Genomic DNA, 12,378 nt, shown 5'->3' with positions numbered 1-12,378 from the left:
ACCCGGCACCGCCCAAGGGAGGCAGGCTGGGTTCGGAGGCGGGCGCTAGGACCCGGCATCGCCCCGGAGAGGCAGGCTGGACGCGGAGGTGGGCACTAGGACCCGGCATCGCCCCAGGGAGGCAGGACGCTGCACCGCCTCGGGGAGGCAGCCTGGGGTCGGAGGCGGGCACTAGGACCCGGCACCGCCCCGGAGAGGCGGGCTGGGCGCGGGGGCCGGCGCTAGGACCCGGCACCGCCCTTGGGGGTGGGGCAGGCTGGGTTCGAAGGCGGTGCTAGGACGCGGAGGCGGTGCTAGGACCCGGCACCGCCCCGGGGAGGTAGGCCGGGTGCGGAGTTTGGAGGCGGGCACTAGGACCCGGCACCGCCCCGGGGAGGCAGGCTGGGTTCGGAGGCGGTGCTAGGACGCGGAGGCGGTGCTAGGACGCGGAGGCGGCGCTAGGACGCGGAGGCGGCGCTAGGACTCGGAGGCGGGCACTAGGACCCGGCACCGCCCCGGGGAGGCAGGCTGGGTGCGGAGGCGGGCACTAGGACGCGGAGGCGGGCACTAGGACCTGGCACCGCCCCGGGGAGGCAGGCTGGGCGCGGAGGCGGTGCTAGGACGCGGAGGCGGCGCTAGGACGCGGAGGCGGGCACTAGGTCGCGGAGGCGGGCACTAGGACCCGGCACCGCCCCTGCCGCCGCCGCCGCTGGCGGGGCTGGTCCCGGTGGCGGTGCCGCGGCGGGAGGCGCTCCGGGATGTGGCGGCGGGCGGCGGCGTGGGGGCTGTGGGCAGCGCTGGGGTGCGGGCTGTGCCTGCTGGCGGGCGGGCAGGAGCAGCAGGAGGCGGCGGGCGGCGCGCCGCAGCCGTGGCGGCAGCTGATCCAGTGGGAGAACAACGGCCGCGTGTACAGCCTCCTGCACAGCGGCGCCGAGTACGAACCGGCGGGGCACGAGCGGGCGGCGGGCAGCCGCGTGCTGCTGGCGGGGCCGGGCAGCGTGCGGAGACAAGCGCCGGGCTCCGGCACCGTGCGGGGACACACGCGCCACCCCTTCGGCTTCGGGCAGGTGCCCGACAACTGGCGCGACGGGCCCGTGGGGGACAACGCGGCTTCGCAGCGGCTGCGCGCCGCCGGCCGCCCCCGCCAGCCTCCCTCCGCCTCCGCCTCCTCCTTCGCCTACGCCTCCGCGGCGCAGCCCCCCCCCTACCCGCCCTTCCCCTTCGCCCCCCGCGCCTACGACGAGGGTTACAGCTACCACCGCAGCACCGGGGCCGGCGGGGCGGCCGTGGCGGCGGCGGGGGCCAGCGTGGTGTATCCCTACCAGCCCCGGGCGCGCTACGAGGACTACGGGGACGAGCAGAGCCCCTACCGAGCGCACGGCTACTACCCGGAGCGCCCCCGCGGCGCCGTCCCCCCGCAGCCGGCCGACGGGCTGGACCGCCGCTACTCGCACAGCCTCTATCACGATACCGGGGGGGAGCTCGGAGGCCCGGACTCGCTCGCCCCTGCGGACACCCTGCAGGCGGCCCCCGGGACCGGCTACGCGGGGCACGGGCCGCCCTACGAGCCGCAGCAGCCGCCGCTCCGGCCGCTGGAGCCTTACGGGGCCCCCCGGCCCGAGCCCTTCCTGCCGGCCAGGAGCCCCGAACCCGGGACCGACGGGCAAGCGCGGCTCAGCCTGGGCAGCGTCTACAGACCGAGCCACGGCGGGAGAGGTGAGGCCGGGCGGCGCGGGGGGGGATGGTGTCCGGGGGGGACCCTGGGGTGGGATGGGGTCCTGAGTGGGATGGGGTCCCAGGTGAGACCCGGGTGGGGGTGTCCCAGGTGAAACCCTGGTGGGGGTGGGGGTGTCCCAGGTGAGACCCTGGGGGGGGCGGATGGTGTCCCAGGTGAGACCCTGGGGGGGGGGGAATGGTGTCCCAGGTGAGACCCTGGGTGGGGGGGGAATGGTGTCCCAGGTGAGACCCTGGGGGGAGGTGATGGTGTCCCAGGTGAGACCCTGGTGGGGCGGGATGGTGTCCTGAATGAGACTGTGTGGTGGGATGGTGTCCCAGGTGAGACCCTGGGGCAGGATGGTGTCCTGAAGGGGACCTGGAGTGTGTGGCAGCGCCCCAGGGTGGGATGGTGGCCTGGGTGCCTCCTTACCCAGGTAGAGGGCTTCCCCTAAGGACAGAGCCCTCTGTAACCGTGTCTGGTGCCAGCGGCTCCAAGAACGCGGCCCCAATGCAGTGGGGACAGATGTGGCCAAGGGGCCACCAAGGAGCTGGGGCTGTTGGAGATCCTACGTGTTCTGAGAATGAGGTCTGAGGTGGTGAAAAAGAGGGAGGAAAGAGAAGGGATGCAAAGGCACAAGTGCCAGCAGGGCCTGTGTCATGCTTATGGTCACCCCACACCTCTGGGGTGGGCGCGTGGGGTGGGATGAGGGGACACTGTGCCTGTGGGGTGGGTCTGTGCTGTGTCCCAGGTCATCCTGTGCTTGTGAGGTGGGTCTGTGCCATGTCCAAGGTCCCCCCCATGGCTGTGGGGAGGGTCTGTGCTGTGGGATGGGGGGGTCACTGCTGCCTCTGGTCATCCTGCATTTGCTGTGTGGGTCTGTGCCGTGTGTCTGTGGAGTGGCCGTGTGCCTTGGGTTGGGGACGTGCCGTGCTCCTAGGGTGGCCATGGGCCACATCCCCAGGTCATCCTGCATCCGTGGGGTGGCTGCGTGCTGTGCCGTGTTCTTGGGGTAGGACACTGTCACATCCCAGGTCATCCTGGCCATACCTGGATCTGTGCTCCCTCACCTGGGGCCGCAGCAGGGGACCAAGGTTGCAGCAGGGACACTGTCACTTCATGTCCTACTGACCCCGATCCTGATGAAATCCTGTGGCTTTCGGCTGAGGCTTTGCCAAGAGCGTTTTTGCTCCGTGGTGAAATTGGAAGCGAGGCTGGAGGGTGTGAGGAGCAGCAGCCTGGGGGATCTGTTCCCTGCCTGTCCCTTGGGGAACCCATCTCAGCTGGCGCCTCTGACCCATCTGACCTCGTAACCCGTCAGCCCTGTCTCTGGTTTCTGAGAAAAACCCTTCCCAGAGGGTTCAGGCTGGGGGAAGCGTTCATCCCGGCCCTGCCCCATTGCGTGCGAGTGAGTAAACGCAGCGAGAGCAGCCGGGCTGGGTCAGCCTGAGGTCCAGCCCTGCTGAAGATGTGTGGGAAAGAGCCTTGGGACAGGGATTGCGAAGAGAGGACCTTCCTACCTCACTGGGAACAGCCTCTGCTGCCTGGCGAGGGATGGAAGGATGAGGAATGCAGGGATGAGGGATGCTGGTGGTCTCCTGCCTCTGGGGAGGAACATCTGGGGACAGCTGCGCTGCAGATGACCCGAGGTGACAGAGGAAAACGGGCTGATGCCTGCCAGATCTCCTTCCCGTTGGCAAAGGCTGCGTCCTTCGAGGATCCCTGGAAGCTGGGCCAGGAGGTGAAAGTGCTGTGGCTCTGCCAGGGGCGTCAGGGTGCCCGTGGCTGGGTGGACAACCCTTGTTGGCCAACAAGCCCATCAACAGAACACCCTCTTCTAGGTGCAGGAGCCCCAAGCCTCCTCCTTCACATATTTTCCGTAATAAATTTGAAGAAGAAAATAAAAATCATCCAACCACACAAGGGAGGAGGTTCTCTGCACCCCCCCCCACCACCACCAGCTCCCCCCTGGCCTCTCCTCTGGGTCACCTGCTGGTCTCTTCAGCCCAGCTTTGTTTGGGGAAAGCTGTCACCTCCCTGGGGGTCTCCAAAAAAAACCCCTCTCCAAGCCTGTTGCCTGCAGGGCCACCCTTCAGGCAGGTTTCTTAATTGGTCAAAACACTTTATAAAGCCGAATCAGATGTTAATTATGCGCCTAAACTCTTTAAGAGCCTCCTAATCCCACACGGCTCAACCAGGAATGTGAGGCATTCCTGGCCTCTTGCTGGGGCACCTTGGGGGTTAATTAAGCAATTAGATCCCACTGGCTTTTAAGAGGGCGTTTATTTGGGTCCTCCACCTCCCTCCATCCCAACCAGCTGATGAAGGCACCTTGGAAGACAGAGTTGAAATAGTTTCTAGCCTTAAATCTGTAGGTGGCCAGGCTGTGGTAGAGGTGGGAGAGGAGCATCTAATGTGGTTTGGTTGAGGGAGGTGCATAAATGCAGCATACCAGGCTTTGGCAGGGAGATGAGGAGGAGACACCAAAAGTCTTCATGTCTCCTGCTCACAACTACTGCAGAGGACCCCGGTGCCACCCAGGTCTTGTTTAGGGGCTGAATGGTCTCATACAAAGAAGCTCTTGGCTAGTGAAAGCCACGTGGCATCTAAGTCACAGTGCCAGATGATCCCCCCACCTCCTTATGGAGTTCAACCACCGTGCCAGTTCTTAGTGGTGCTCGCTGCTCTTGATTGACCCCCAGGAGGCATCTCCAGGGGCTTCCTCTCCCTGACCCCTCCCCAGACCTGTCCTCTCTGCTTTCCTACATCTTTGGTGGGGTATTTTGCCTTGCCCCCATGCAAATGGGTCACCTGGGGTTGGTTTTGGAATAGAAGCAGGTTTTGGAAATCCTATGGGCTGATAGTGATTTTGGTACCCACTAAGCTTGAATCATGGTGGCTGTTGTGACCTCAGAGGATGCAATCACCCAGGGATGGAGCCCCTGGATGAGGAGATGACAGTATTGCCGGGAATGTCTCTTGTAGGCTTGGGGATGGGTTTTGGTTGATTTTGTTGCTGTCTTCAGGCTTAACAACCAGCCAGGGATCCTGAGAAGATTCAGTGGGGCTGGGATGGGATGGAGGTATGAAGGGATGCATCAGAAGGTGCTGGAGTAGGAACGCTGCAGGGCTAGTCTGGGATGAAATGGGATGAAGGGGTGCAGCAGGAGGTGCTGGAGGAGGGATGCTGTAGCCCTGGGGTGGGATGGAGTGGGATAGGATGGAATGAAGGTGCCGTAGGAGGTGCTGGAGGAGGGGTGCTGTGGCCCTGGGATGGGATGGGGTGGGATGGGATGAAGGTGCAGCAGGACGTGCTGGAGGAGGGATGCTGTGGCCCTGGGATGGGATGAGGTGGGACAGGATGGGATGAAGGTGCAGTAGGAGGTGCTGGAGGAGGGATGCTGTGGCCCCGAGATGGGATGGGGTGGGATGGAATGAAGGTGCAGCAGGAGGTGCTGGAGGAGGGATGCTGTGGCCCTGGGATGGGATGAGGTGGGACAGGATGGGATGAAGGTGCAGCAGGAGGTGCTGGAGGAGGGATGCTGTGGCCCCGAGATGGGATGGGGTGGGATGGAATGAAGGTGCAGCAGGAGGTGCTGGAGGAGGGATGCTGTGGCCCTGGGATGGGATGGGGTGGGATGGAATGAAGGTGCAGCAGGAGGTGCTGGAGGAGGGATGCTGTGGCCCTGGGATGGGATGGGGTGGGATGGAATGAAGGTGCAGCAGGAGGTGCTGGAGGAGGGATGCTGTGGCCCTGGGATGGGATGAGGTGGGACAGGATGGGATGAAGGTGCAGCAGGAGATGCTGGAGGAGGGATGCTGTGGCCCTGGGATGGCATGGGATGGCATGGAATGGAATGAAATGAAGGTGCACCAGGAGGTGCTGGAGGACGGATGCTGTGGGGCTGATATGGGCTGGACGTGGATGGGATGAAGGGATGCACTAGGAGGGTGGATTCTGCAGGTCTGGGATGAAGGGGTGCATCTCAGTCACTTGGGGGAATTTCCTTGTCTCCACTGCTCACGGCCACCCTGTTTGGTGGTCCCCGTGTCTCTGGATGTGGGACCCGCTCTTGCTGGGCATGGGAAAGCAAAGCAGCCACCCCTTTAGCTGGAAAGCTGCTGGAGCCGGAGATTTTTGGGCTAAGCCCGGCACACCTGCACAAACAGCGCGGTGGGGAGCAGGCCTGCCTTTTTTTTATTATTCCAATTTTCATGGGGAAGGAGAAGGAAATCTTCTCTGGCAGCTCCCCGGGGCAGACCAAGGGGCGGAGGAGGAAAAACAAACATTTTCTTGCTGTGGTTGTCCCGTTTTGGAGGCGATAGCAGGGGGGCTGCCAGGGCCCCGAACTTGCAGGAGGTGGAAAAGCGCTGGCTCAGCAAAAAAAAAGGATCAGGGCTTGACCAGCCCCCAGGATGGGGACAGTTTGGTGCCCTGCTGCGATAAGGGGACATTTGGAGGGTGGGGAGGTCAGATCCTGCCATCCTATTAACCCCAGCGGTGCTGGCACCCGCCGTTTGCTCCATCGCTGCTGAAAATGAGGCAGGAGACCCTACAATAACACCGGGGCCATCCAGGGTGAGCTCTGTCCTGGGGGGGAGATGAAACTACCCGTTGGTAAAGGAGTCAGGTCTCTCACCAGAGTGTCCAAGAATTTATTATAAACAACAACAGGGAGGAAAAGCTGGTTTCTAAACGATGACAAACGCTCTCACAAGTAGGATGGGGCCCAGGGGTTCCTTCCCATCGCCTTTTTTATTGTTGATTTTTTGAAGGGGGAGGGAAAAGCCCTTCCCAGTTCTCCCAGTTTCCCCCCATGGCGTGCGCAGCCCCCTCTGGGTATTACATCAGTAGGGATGACCAAGCAAGTGGGGCAGGAAGCAAACTCCAATGGAGTGACGTGATCCCTCAAGGGAAGGCAGGCCAAGAAACAAGAAGGCATTGTTCTTTTTGCCCATGGAAAAAAAAAAAAAGAAGGGAAAATAGGGAGAAAGAAAGAGGAGGGGAAAAAAAGAGACATGCTGGAAACTGAGTGCAAAGGGAGGAGCTGGTGTGGCCAGAACCCACTGGTGCCTTGAAAGGGGGATGGGGATGAAGATGGGGACAAGGATGGGGGTGAGGATGGGGATGAAGATAGGGACAGGGATGAGGATGGGGATGAACGTCAAGATGGGGATGGAAATGGGGATGAGGACGAGGATGGAGACAGGGAGAATGGGGATGAGGATGGAGAACAGGACAGGGACGAGGGCAGGGATGAGGAGGAGGATGGGGATGGGGAGGGAGATAAAGATGGGGACGAGGATGGAGAACAAGGCAGAGATGAGGAGAATGGGAATGAGGTGAGGATGGGGACAAGAATGGAGAAGGAAATGAAGATAGGGGTGGAGGTGAAGATGAGGATGGGAACAAGCATGAGGATGGGGATGAGGATAAGGACAGAGGTGAGGATGGGGATAAAGATAGTGATGGGGATGAGGAGGAAGATGGGGACAGGGGTGGGGATGGGAATGAGGATGGGACAGAGATGGAGATAAGGAGAGAGACAGGTGGGGATGAAAATGAGGATGGGGATGAAGATGAGGGTGGGGCCGAGAATGGAGGTGAAGATAGGGATGGGTACAGGGATGAAGATAAGGATGAGAATGGGGATGGGTACAGAGATGGGGGTGGGGGTGAAGATAGGGATGGGAATGAAGATAGAGATGAAGATGGGAGTTAAGCTAGGGATGAGGATGGAGATGAGCTATTAAGCTCACAGGAAGGAGGGCTGCCAAGCAGAGATTGTAGTGGAGCATTGCTTGGCTTTGCAGAGGGAAACCGAGGCACGGGGTGCCTGTGGAGCATCCCCTGCACACGTCCCTGTCTGTCTTGCAAGGCAGATGTAAGGCTGCTTTCTGGGCTGGTGGTCCCAGAGGATCCTTTGGGAAAGGGAGGTGTGAAAGGCTGTTGCTGGGGTGGGAAGTGCTGGCTCCAGCTGAGCTCCGTAATGCTTTTGGAAAGCAAGGTAGCCCCCGCCCATCCCTGCAGCTGTCTGTCTGCCTGTCCATCCACAGCTTGCTTTGGCTTGGCCCCAAGCATGGAGCAACATCAGGAATTAAAGGGGAGAAGGGATCATAACATGGGGAGCCTGGGGCTAGCAGAGCCCCCACTTTCACCCTGCTTTTGGGGTGAAAAACAGGAATCAGCAGGAAATAGGGTCCCTCCCTTTTTTAGGGGCTGTGTCCCTGGCTGACACAGGAGTGGGAGGTGGGGAGTTTGGGGGGACCCCATTAGCCCCTTGTAGGGCATGGTAGCCAGCCAGGGCTGGGTGAAATCGCTTCCAGGAGGACGGGCTGAGCAATCCCGCTGTAGGAAAATGGAGGCTTGGGATTTGCCAGCAAGAGCCGGGGGGGAAGGGGAGGGGAGGGTAAGAGAAGATTTTTTCCGTCTGCAGCTTAAAATGAAAAAAACGTGGTGGTCACCAAAGCAAACTTCCCCCATGAGGTTGGAGCTGGTGACTTCAAGGAGAGGACCTCTGCGTCCCCAAGCCCTGTCCCTGTCCTCAGAGCTGTCCCTGTCCTCCCGGCAGGGCTCCCTGACTTGGTGCCGGACCCCAACTATGTGCAAGCATCCACCTACGTGCAGCGAGCTCATCTCTACTCGCTGCGCTGCGCAGCCGAGGAGAAGTGCCTGGCCAGGTAGGAGCAGCTGTGGGGTGTGGGTGGCATCCTGGGGCCTGGGGGACATGGGGACACGGGTGGAGAGAGAGGGGGAGATGGGGACATGGTGGGAGAGAGGGTCGTCCTGGGGTGAGGGGTTGTGGGGAGACAGGGTGGGGTCCTGGGGCAAGGAGGAGGAGGAGGATGGAGGAGAAGGGAAGAGGAAAAGACAGAGGGATGGGGGAGAGAGAGAGGAGGGGAGGGAAGAGGGAATAGGAGGAGAGGAGAGGGAAAAGGAGAAGGGAAGGGGAAGGAAAGATGGAAGGGGAAAGGAATGGGAAGAAGGATGAAAGAAAGGGCAAAGAAAGGTGTCTGGTGGATGCTGCAGAGCCCGGGGAGCCTTCTCTCCTGTTTTTATTTCAATCATCTCCTTTTCCGTGGAGGAAACTCCATCCAAAGACACTTGCTGGGAATTTTCCTCCTAGGGTGCCAGGATGAGCTTGCACCCCACACCTAGGGTGGCTCCTGTCCCCCCTGGTCTGGGGCCAGGGCCAGGGGGGCCGTTGGCATTGACCTTTCCTGATGTCCCCAGCACTGCCTACGCTGCCGAAGCCACCGACTACGACGTGCGGGTGCTCCTGCGGTTTCCCCAGCGGGTGAAGAACCAGGGCACAGCCGACTTTCTGCCCAGCCGGCCCCGACACAGCTGGGAGTGGCACAGCTGCCACCAGTGAGTGTCCCCACCACCAGCCCTCTTCCTCTTTGCAGTTTGAAAGCCTTTCAAATGGCATTTCTCCCTTTTGGGACGTCGCTTTGAGATGTTTGGAAGTGGTGTCCCCATGTTTCACACCTACGTCCCTAAAGCCACCAAGCTCTTGCGAGTCATGTCCCCGAGGAGGGAGCTGGCAAGCTGGGGGTCCCCAGGGAGCCCCTCAAATCACAGCAGGGAGAGGATGGTGCTGTCTAGGGGGGGATCCCCCTCACTGTGCCCCCCCACCCCCGTCCCCAGGCACTACCACAGCATGGACGAGTTCAGCCACTATGACCTGCTGGATGCCACCACAGGGAAGAAGGTGGCCGAGGGCCACAAGGCGAGCTTCTGCCTGGAGGACACTACCTGCGATTTCGGCAACCTGAAGCGTTACGCCTGCACGGCCCATACCCAGGTGGCTTCAGAGGGGACGCTCAAAGGGCTCCTTGGGGTTCACCGCCCATACAACACACTCTGAATGCTCCTTTTACCCCCACAGGGTTTGAGCCCGGGCTGCTATGACACCTACAATGCCGACATTGACTGCCAGTGGATCGATATAACAGATGTGCAGCCAGGAAATTACGTCTTAAAGGTGGCCAGGGTCATTTTTAAGGGGAAAACATTATTGATTTGGGGTTGGCTTGGGAGCTTCTCAACCGCTGGGCTTGGGACCATGCACCTTTATTTGGTGCTGTCCTTTTAACATGGGTATAGGTGCTGCTCATTCCCTCTCTTACTAATTTTTGGGGGTATTTTTCCTTCCCTTTTCCCCCGTTTTTTAGGTTCAAGTGAACCCCAAGTACATTGTCCTGGAATCGGACTTCACCAACAACGTGGTGAGGTGCAACATCCATTACACCGGCCGCTACGTCTCCACGACAAACTGCAAGATTTCCCAGTAAGGAGAGGCCGGTCGGTCTGTCTGTCCTCCCCTGGGCAAAAAAACCCAGAGATGGGGTCACACCGGAGTGGTTTAATTCCCCTTCATCCCAGTTTTCTGCATGACCATCCCAAAAGAAGCTGGATTTGGCCAGCGGTGGAGCTGGGGGTTGGTGTCTCTCTCCTATTGGGGTGTTTATATTGAATTTCCTTGTTATTCCAGGGAATAACAAAGCTGAGTTTCAAAAGAACATCCCCTCAACCTTTGAAATAACATTTTTAAATGTATTTAAATGTGATTTTTTTTTGTTTTATTTCAGATCTTGATGAGAGCAGGGCTAGAGGGTCATCACCTGCCCCAGCCTCTGTCCCCATCTCAAAGCGCCTGAGCTGGCTCCTCTGTCCTACCGGAGAACTCAAAGCCCATCAGCAGTTCCTCAAGACCCCTCCTCAGCAACCAAAAAGTCATTAAAAGGAGGGGAAGCGAGAGTGACTCTTCAAAATATTTTTTTATACTTAACTTTTCTTTAACCTTCTTTTTTTTTTCCCCCCATTTCCTAAGCGAAATCAATGCTGTTTTAGCTGGAATAAAGGCAGGAGCCTGTAAATGCTGTATAAATGATGTAAATCACATATTCGCAATAGAGAGCGCTGTAATCTTTAACCCCTTCTGCATTTTTTTTGGGGGGGGTGGGTCTCCGGCGATGCCACCCCTGCAGAGGAGAAGACGACAGCCTGAATTGGGAGGTGCTGACCTGGCAAGGATGCTGGACGCCTCTTCTCGAGGTGGGTGCTATGCTGGGATGCTCTGGTTATTTTTTGGGGACCGAAGGTGCTGGAAATCCCGTCACTGTAAAAGGGAACTCGCTCCTTTTTTGCTCAGCTTTTCAAAATAAGGAGGGAGTCCTTCGAGATGACTGGAAGTCTCGTTTCATCATTATTTTTAATATTATTGTTATTTTCACAAGCTTTAAAACCAGAAATCATTAAAAAACTGTTGCTTTGGAGGGTTTGGTGTTTACTTGAAGCCACGGTGCCACCGCGACAATCCCCTCAGGGCCACAAATGGGATGGGAATCTGTCCCGAGAGGTGCCCTAAGGGGAAATCAGATGGTGTTTGATGTTGTCCTTTAAGCCTGGATGCAAAGGGCACAACAGATGATGGAAGGAGGGAATCGCTTGGGTTGGGAGGAATCTCAGAGCCCAGCCAGCTCCAGGCCCACCCGCGGCTTCCCGCGCTCACGGCTGGCCACACCCCCTCGCCCCGCGCCAGCCAATCATTGGCCGAGGAAGGCCGGCCCCACCAATCACGAGCCGGGGCTTCACCTTGGCCACGCCCCCTCACCCAGCGCAGTTATTCATTGGCTGTGACAGTGCCGGCCCCACCGATCACAGGCCGGGGCTTCGCCTTGGCCCCGCCCCTCCTGCTGGCCCCGCCCCCTCGCCCAGCGCAGTTAATCATTGGCCGAGGCAGCGCCGGCCCCGCCAATCGCGGCCCAGCGCCCGCCGGCCCGTTTCACGCTTGGCGCCATCCCGAACCGCTTTTCCCAGCCAGCCCCGCTTCCCGATCCCGCCGCTCTGCCCGGTGGGAGATGCGGGAAAGCCCACCGCGTCCTGTTCCCGGCCGACACCCCTCGCGTCTCTCGGTCTGAAGCCGCGGGACTGGGGTCGGTCGGAGCGGGGAGAGGCCGGGTCCGGGCGCTCCCTCGGGCCGCCATTGGCTGACGGGGCGGAGCCAGCGCGAGTGGGCGTGGCCGGGCGCTGCCTCGGGCCGCGATTGGCTGATTACGATCTGGGGGCGGAGCCAGGGGCTGTCGCCGTCTCCGATTGGCTGATTACGATATGGGGGCGGGGCCAGGTGCTGTCTCGGGCTCCGATTGGCTGGGAGGGGCGGGGAGGCGGGACGAAGGGACGTGCCATTGTGGAGGGCGCGCCGTGCTGGGCCGGGGCTGAACCCAGCGAGGCCGCCACTCACGGAGCCCGCGCCCGGCCACGGGGATCGCGGAGTCCCGGCGCGGGGCCGCAGCGCCCGTCGGACTGAGGGCGGGGGCACGGGGAGGGGGTCCCTGGCCCCGGGGCTCCCCGGGCTGGGGCGGGACCGTGGTGGGAACGGCCGTGCCGGCGGGAGGAAAGGGCGGGGGTTAAATAGGAGGGGGCGGGGCCGTGGCGGGGCCTATTGAATCATAGAATCACCAGGTTGGAAGAGACACACCGGATCATCGAGTCCAACCATTCCTATCAAACACTAAACCATGTCCCTCAGCACCTCGTCCACCCGTCCCTTAAACACCTCCAGGGAAGGTGACTCAACCCCCTCCCTGGGCAGCCTCTGCCAGTGCCCAATGAGCCTGTGAAAACGTTTTTCCTAATTTCCAGCCTAAACCTCCCCTGGCAGAGCTTGAGGCCATTC

General features: G+C 60.4%; 1 protein-coding gene across 1 annotated transcript; it reads left to right on the top strand.

Moving 5' to 3' along the window:
- The first annotated feature begins 737 nt into the window (after positions 1-737).
- LOXL1 (lysyl oxidase like 1) lies at positions 738-10,975 on the top strand. The gene is made up of 7 exons (XM_069867045.1): positions 738-1,695; positions 8,266-8,374; positions 8,928-9,065; positions 9,345-9,501; positions 9,586-9,681; positions 9,872-9,987; positions 10,289-10,975. The coding sequence occupies exons 1-7, from the start codon at positions 738-740 to the stop codon at positions 10,293-10,295; spliced, it is 1,581 nt and encodes a 526-aa protein (XP_069723146.1). The 3' UTR covers positions 10,296-10,975.
- The last annotated feature ends 1,403 nt before the right edge of the window (positions 10,976-12,378 follow it).

This window comes from Phaenicophaeus curvirostris, chromosome 12 (assembly GCF_032191515.1).
Source record: "Phaenicophaeus curvirostris isolate KB17595 chromosome 12, BPBGC_Pcur_1.0, whole genome shotgun sequence".
In the NCBI taxonomy this organism is placed as follows: domain Eukaryota; kingdom Metazoa; phylum Chordata; class Aves; order Cuculiformes; family Cuculidae; genus Phaenicophaeus; species Phaenicophaeus curvirostris.
This window is presented reverse-complemented; position numbering and strand designations above follow the sequence as displayed.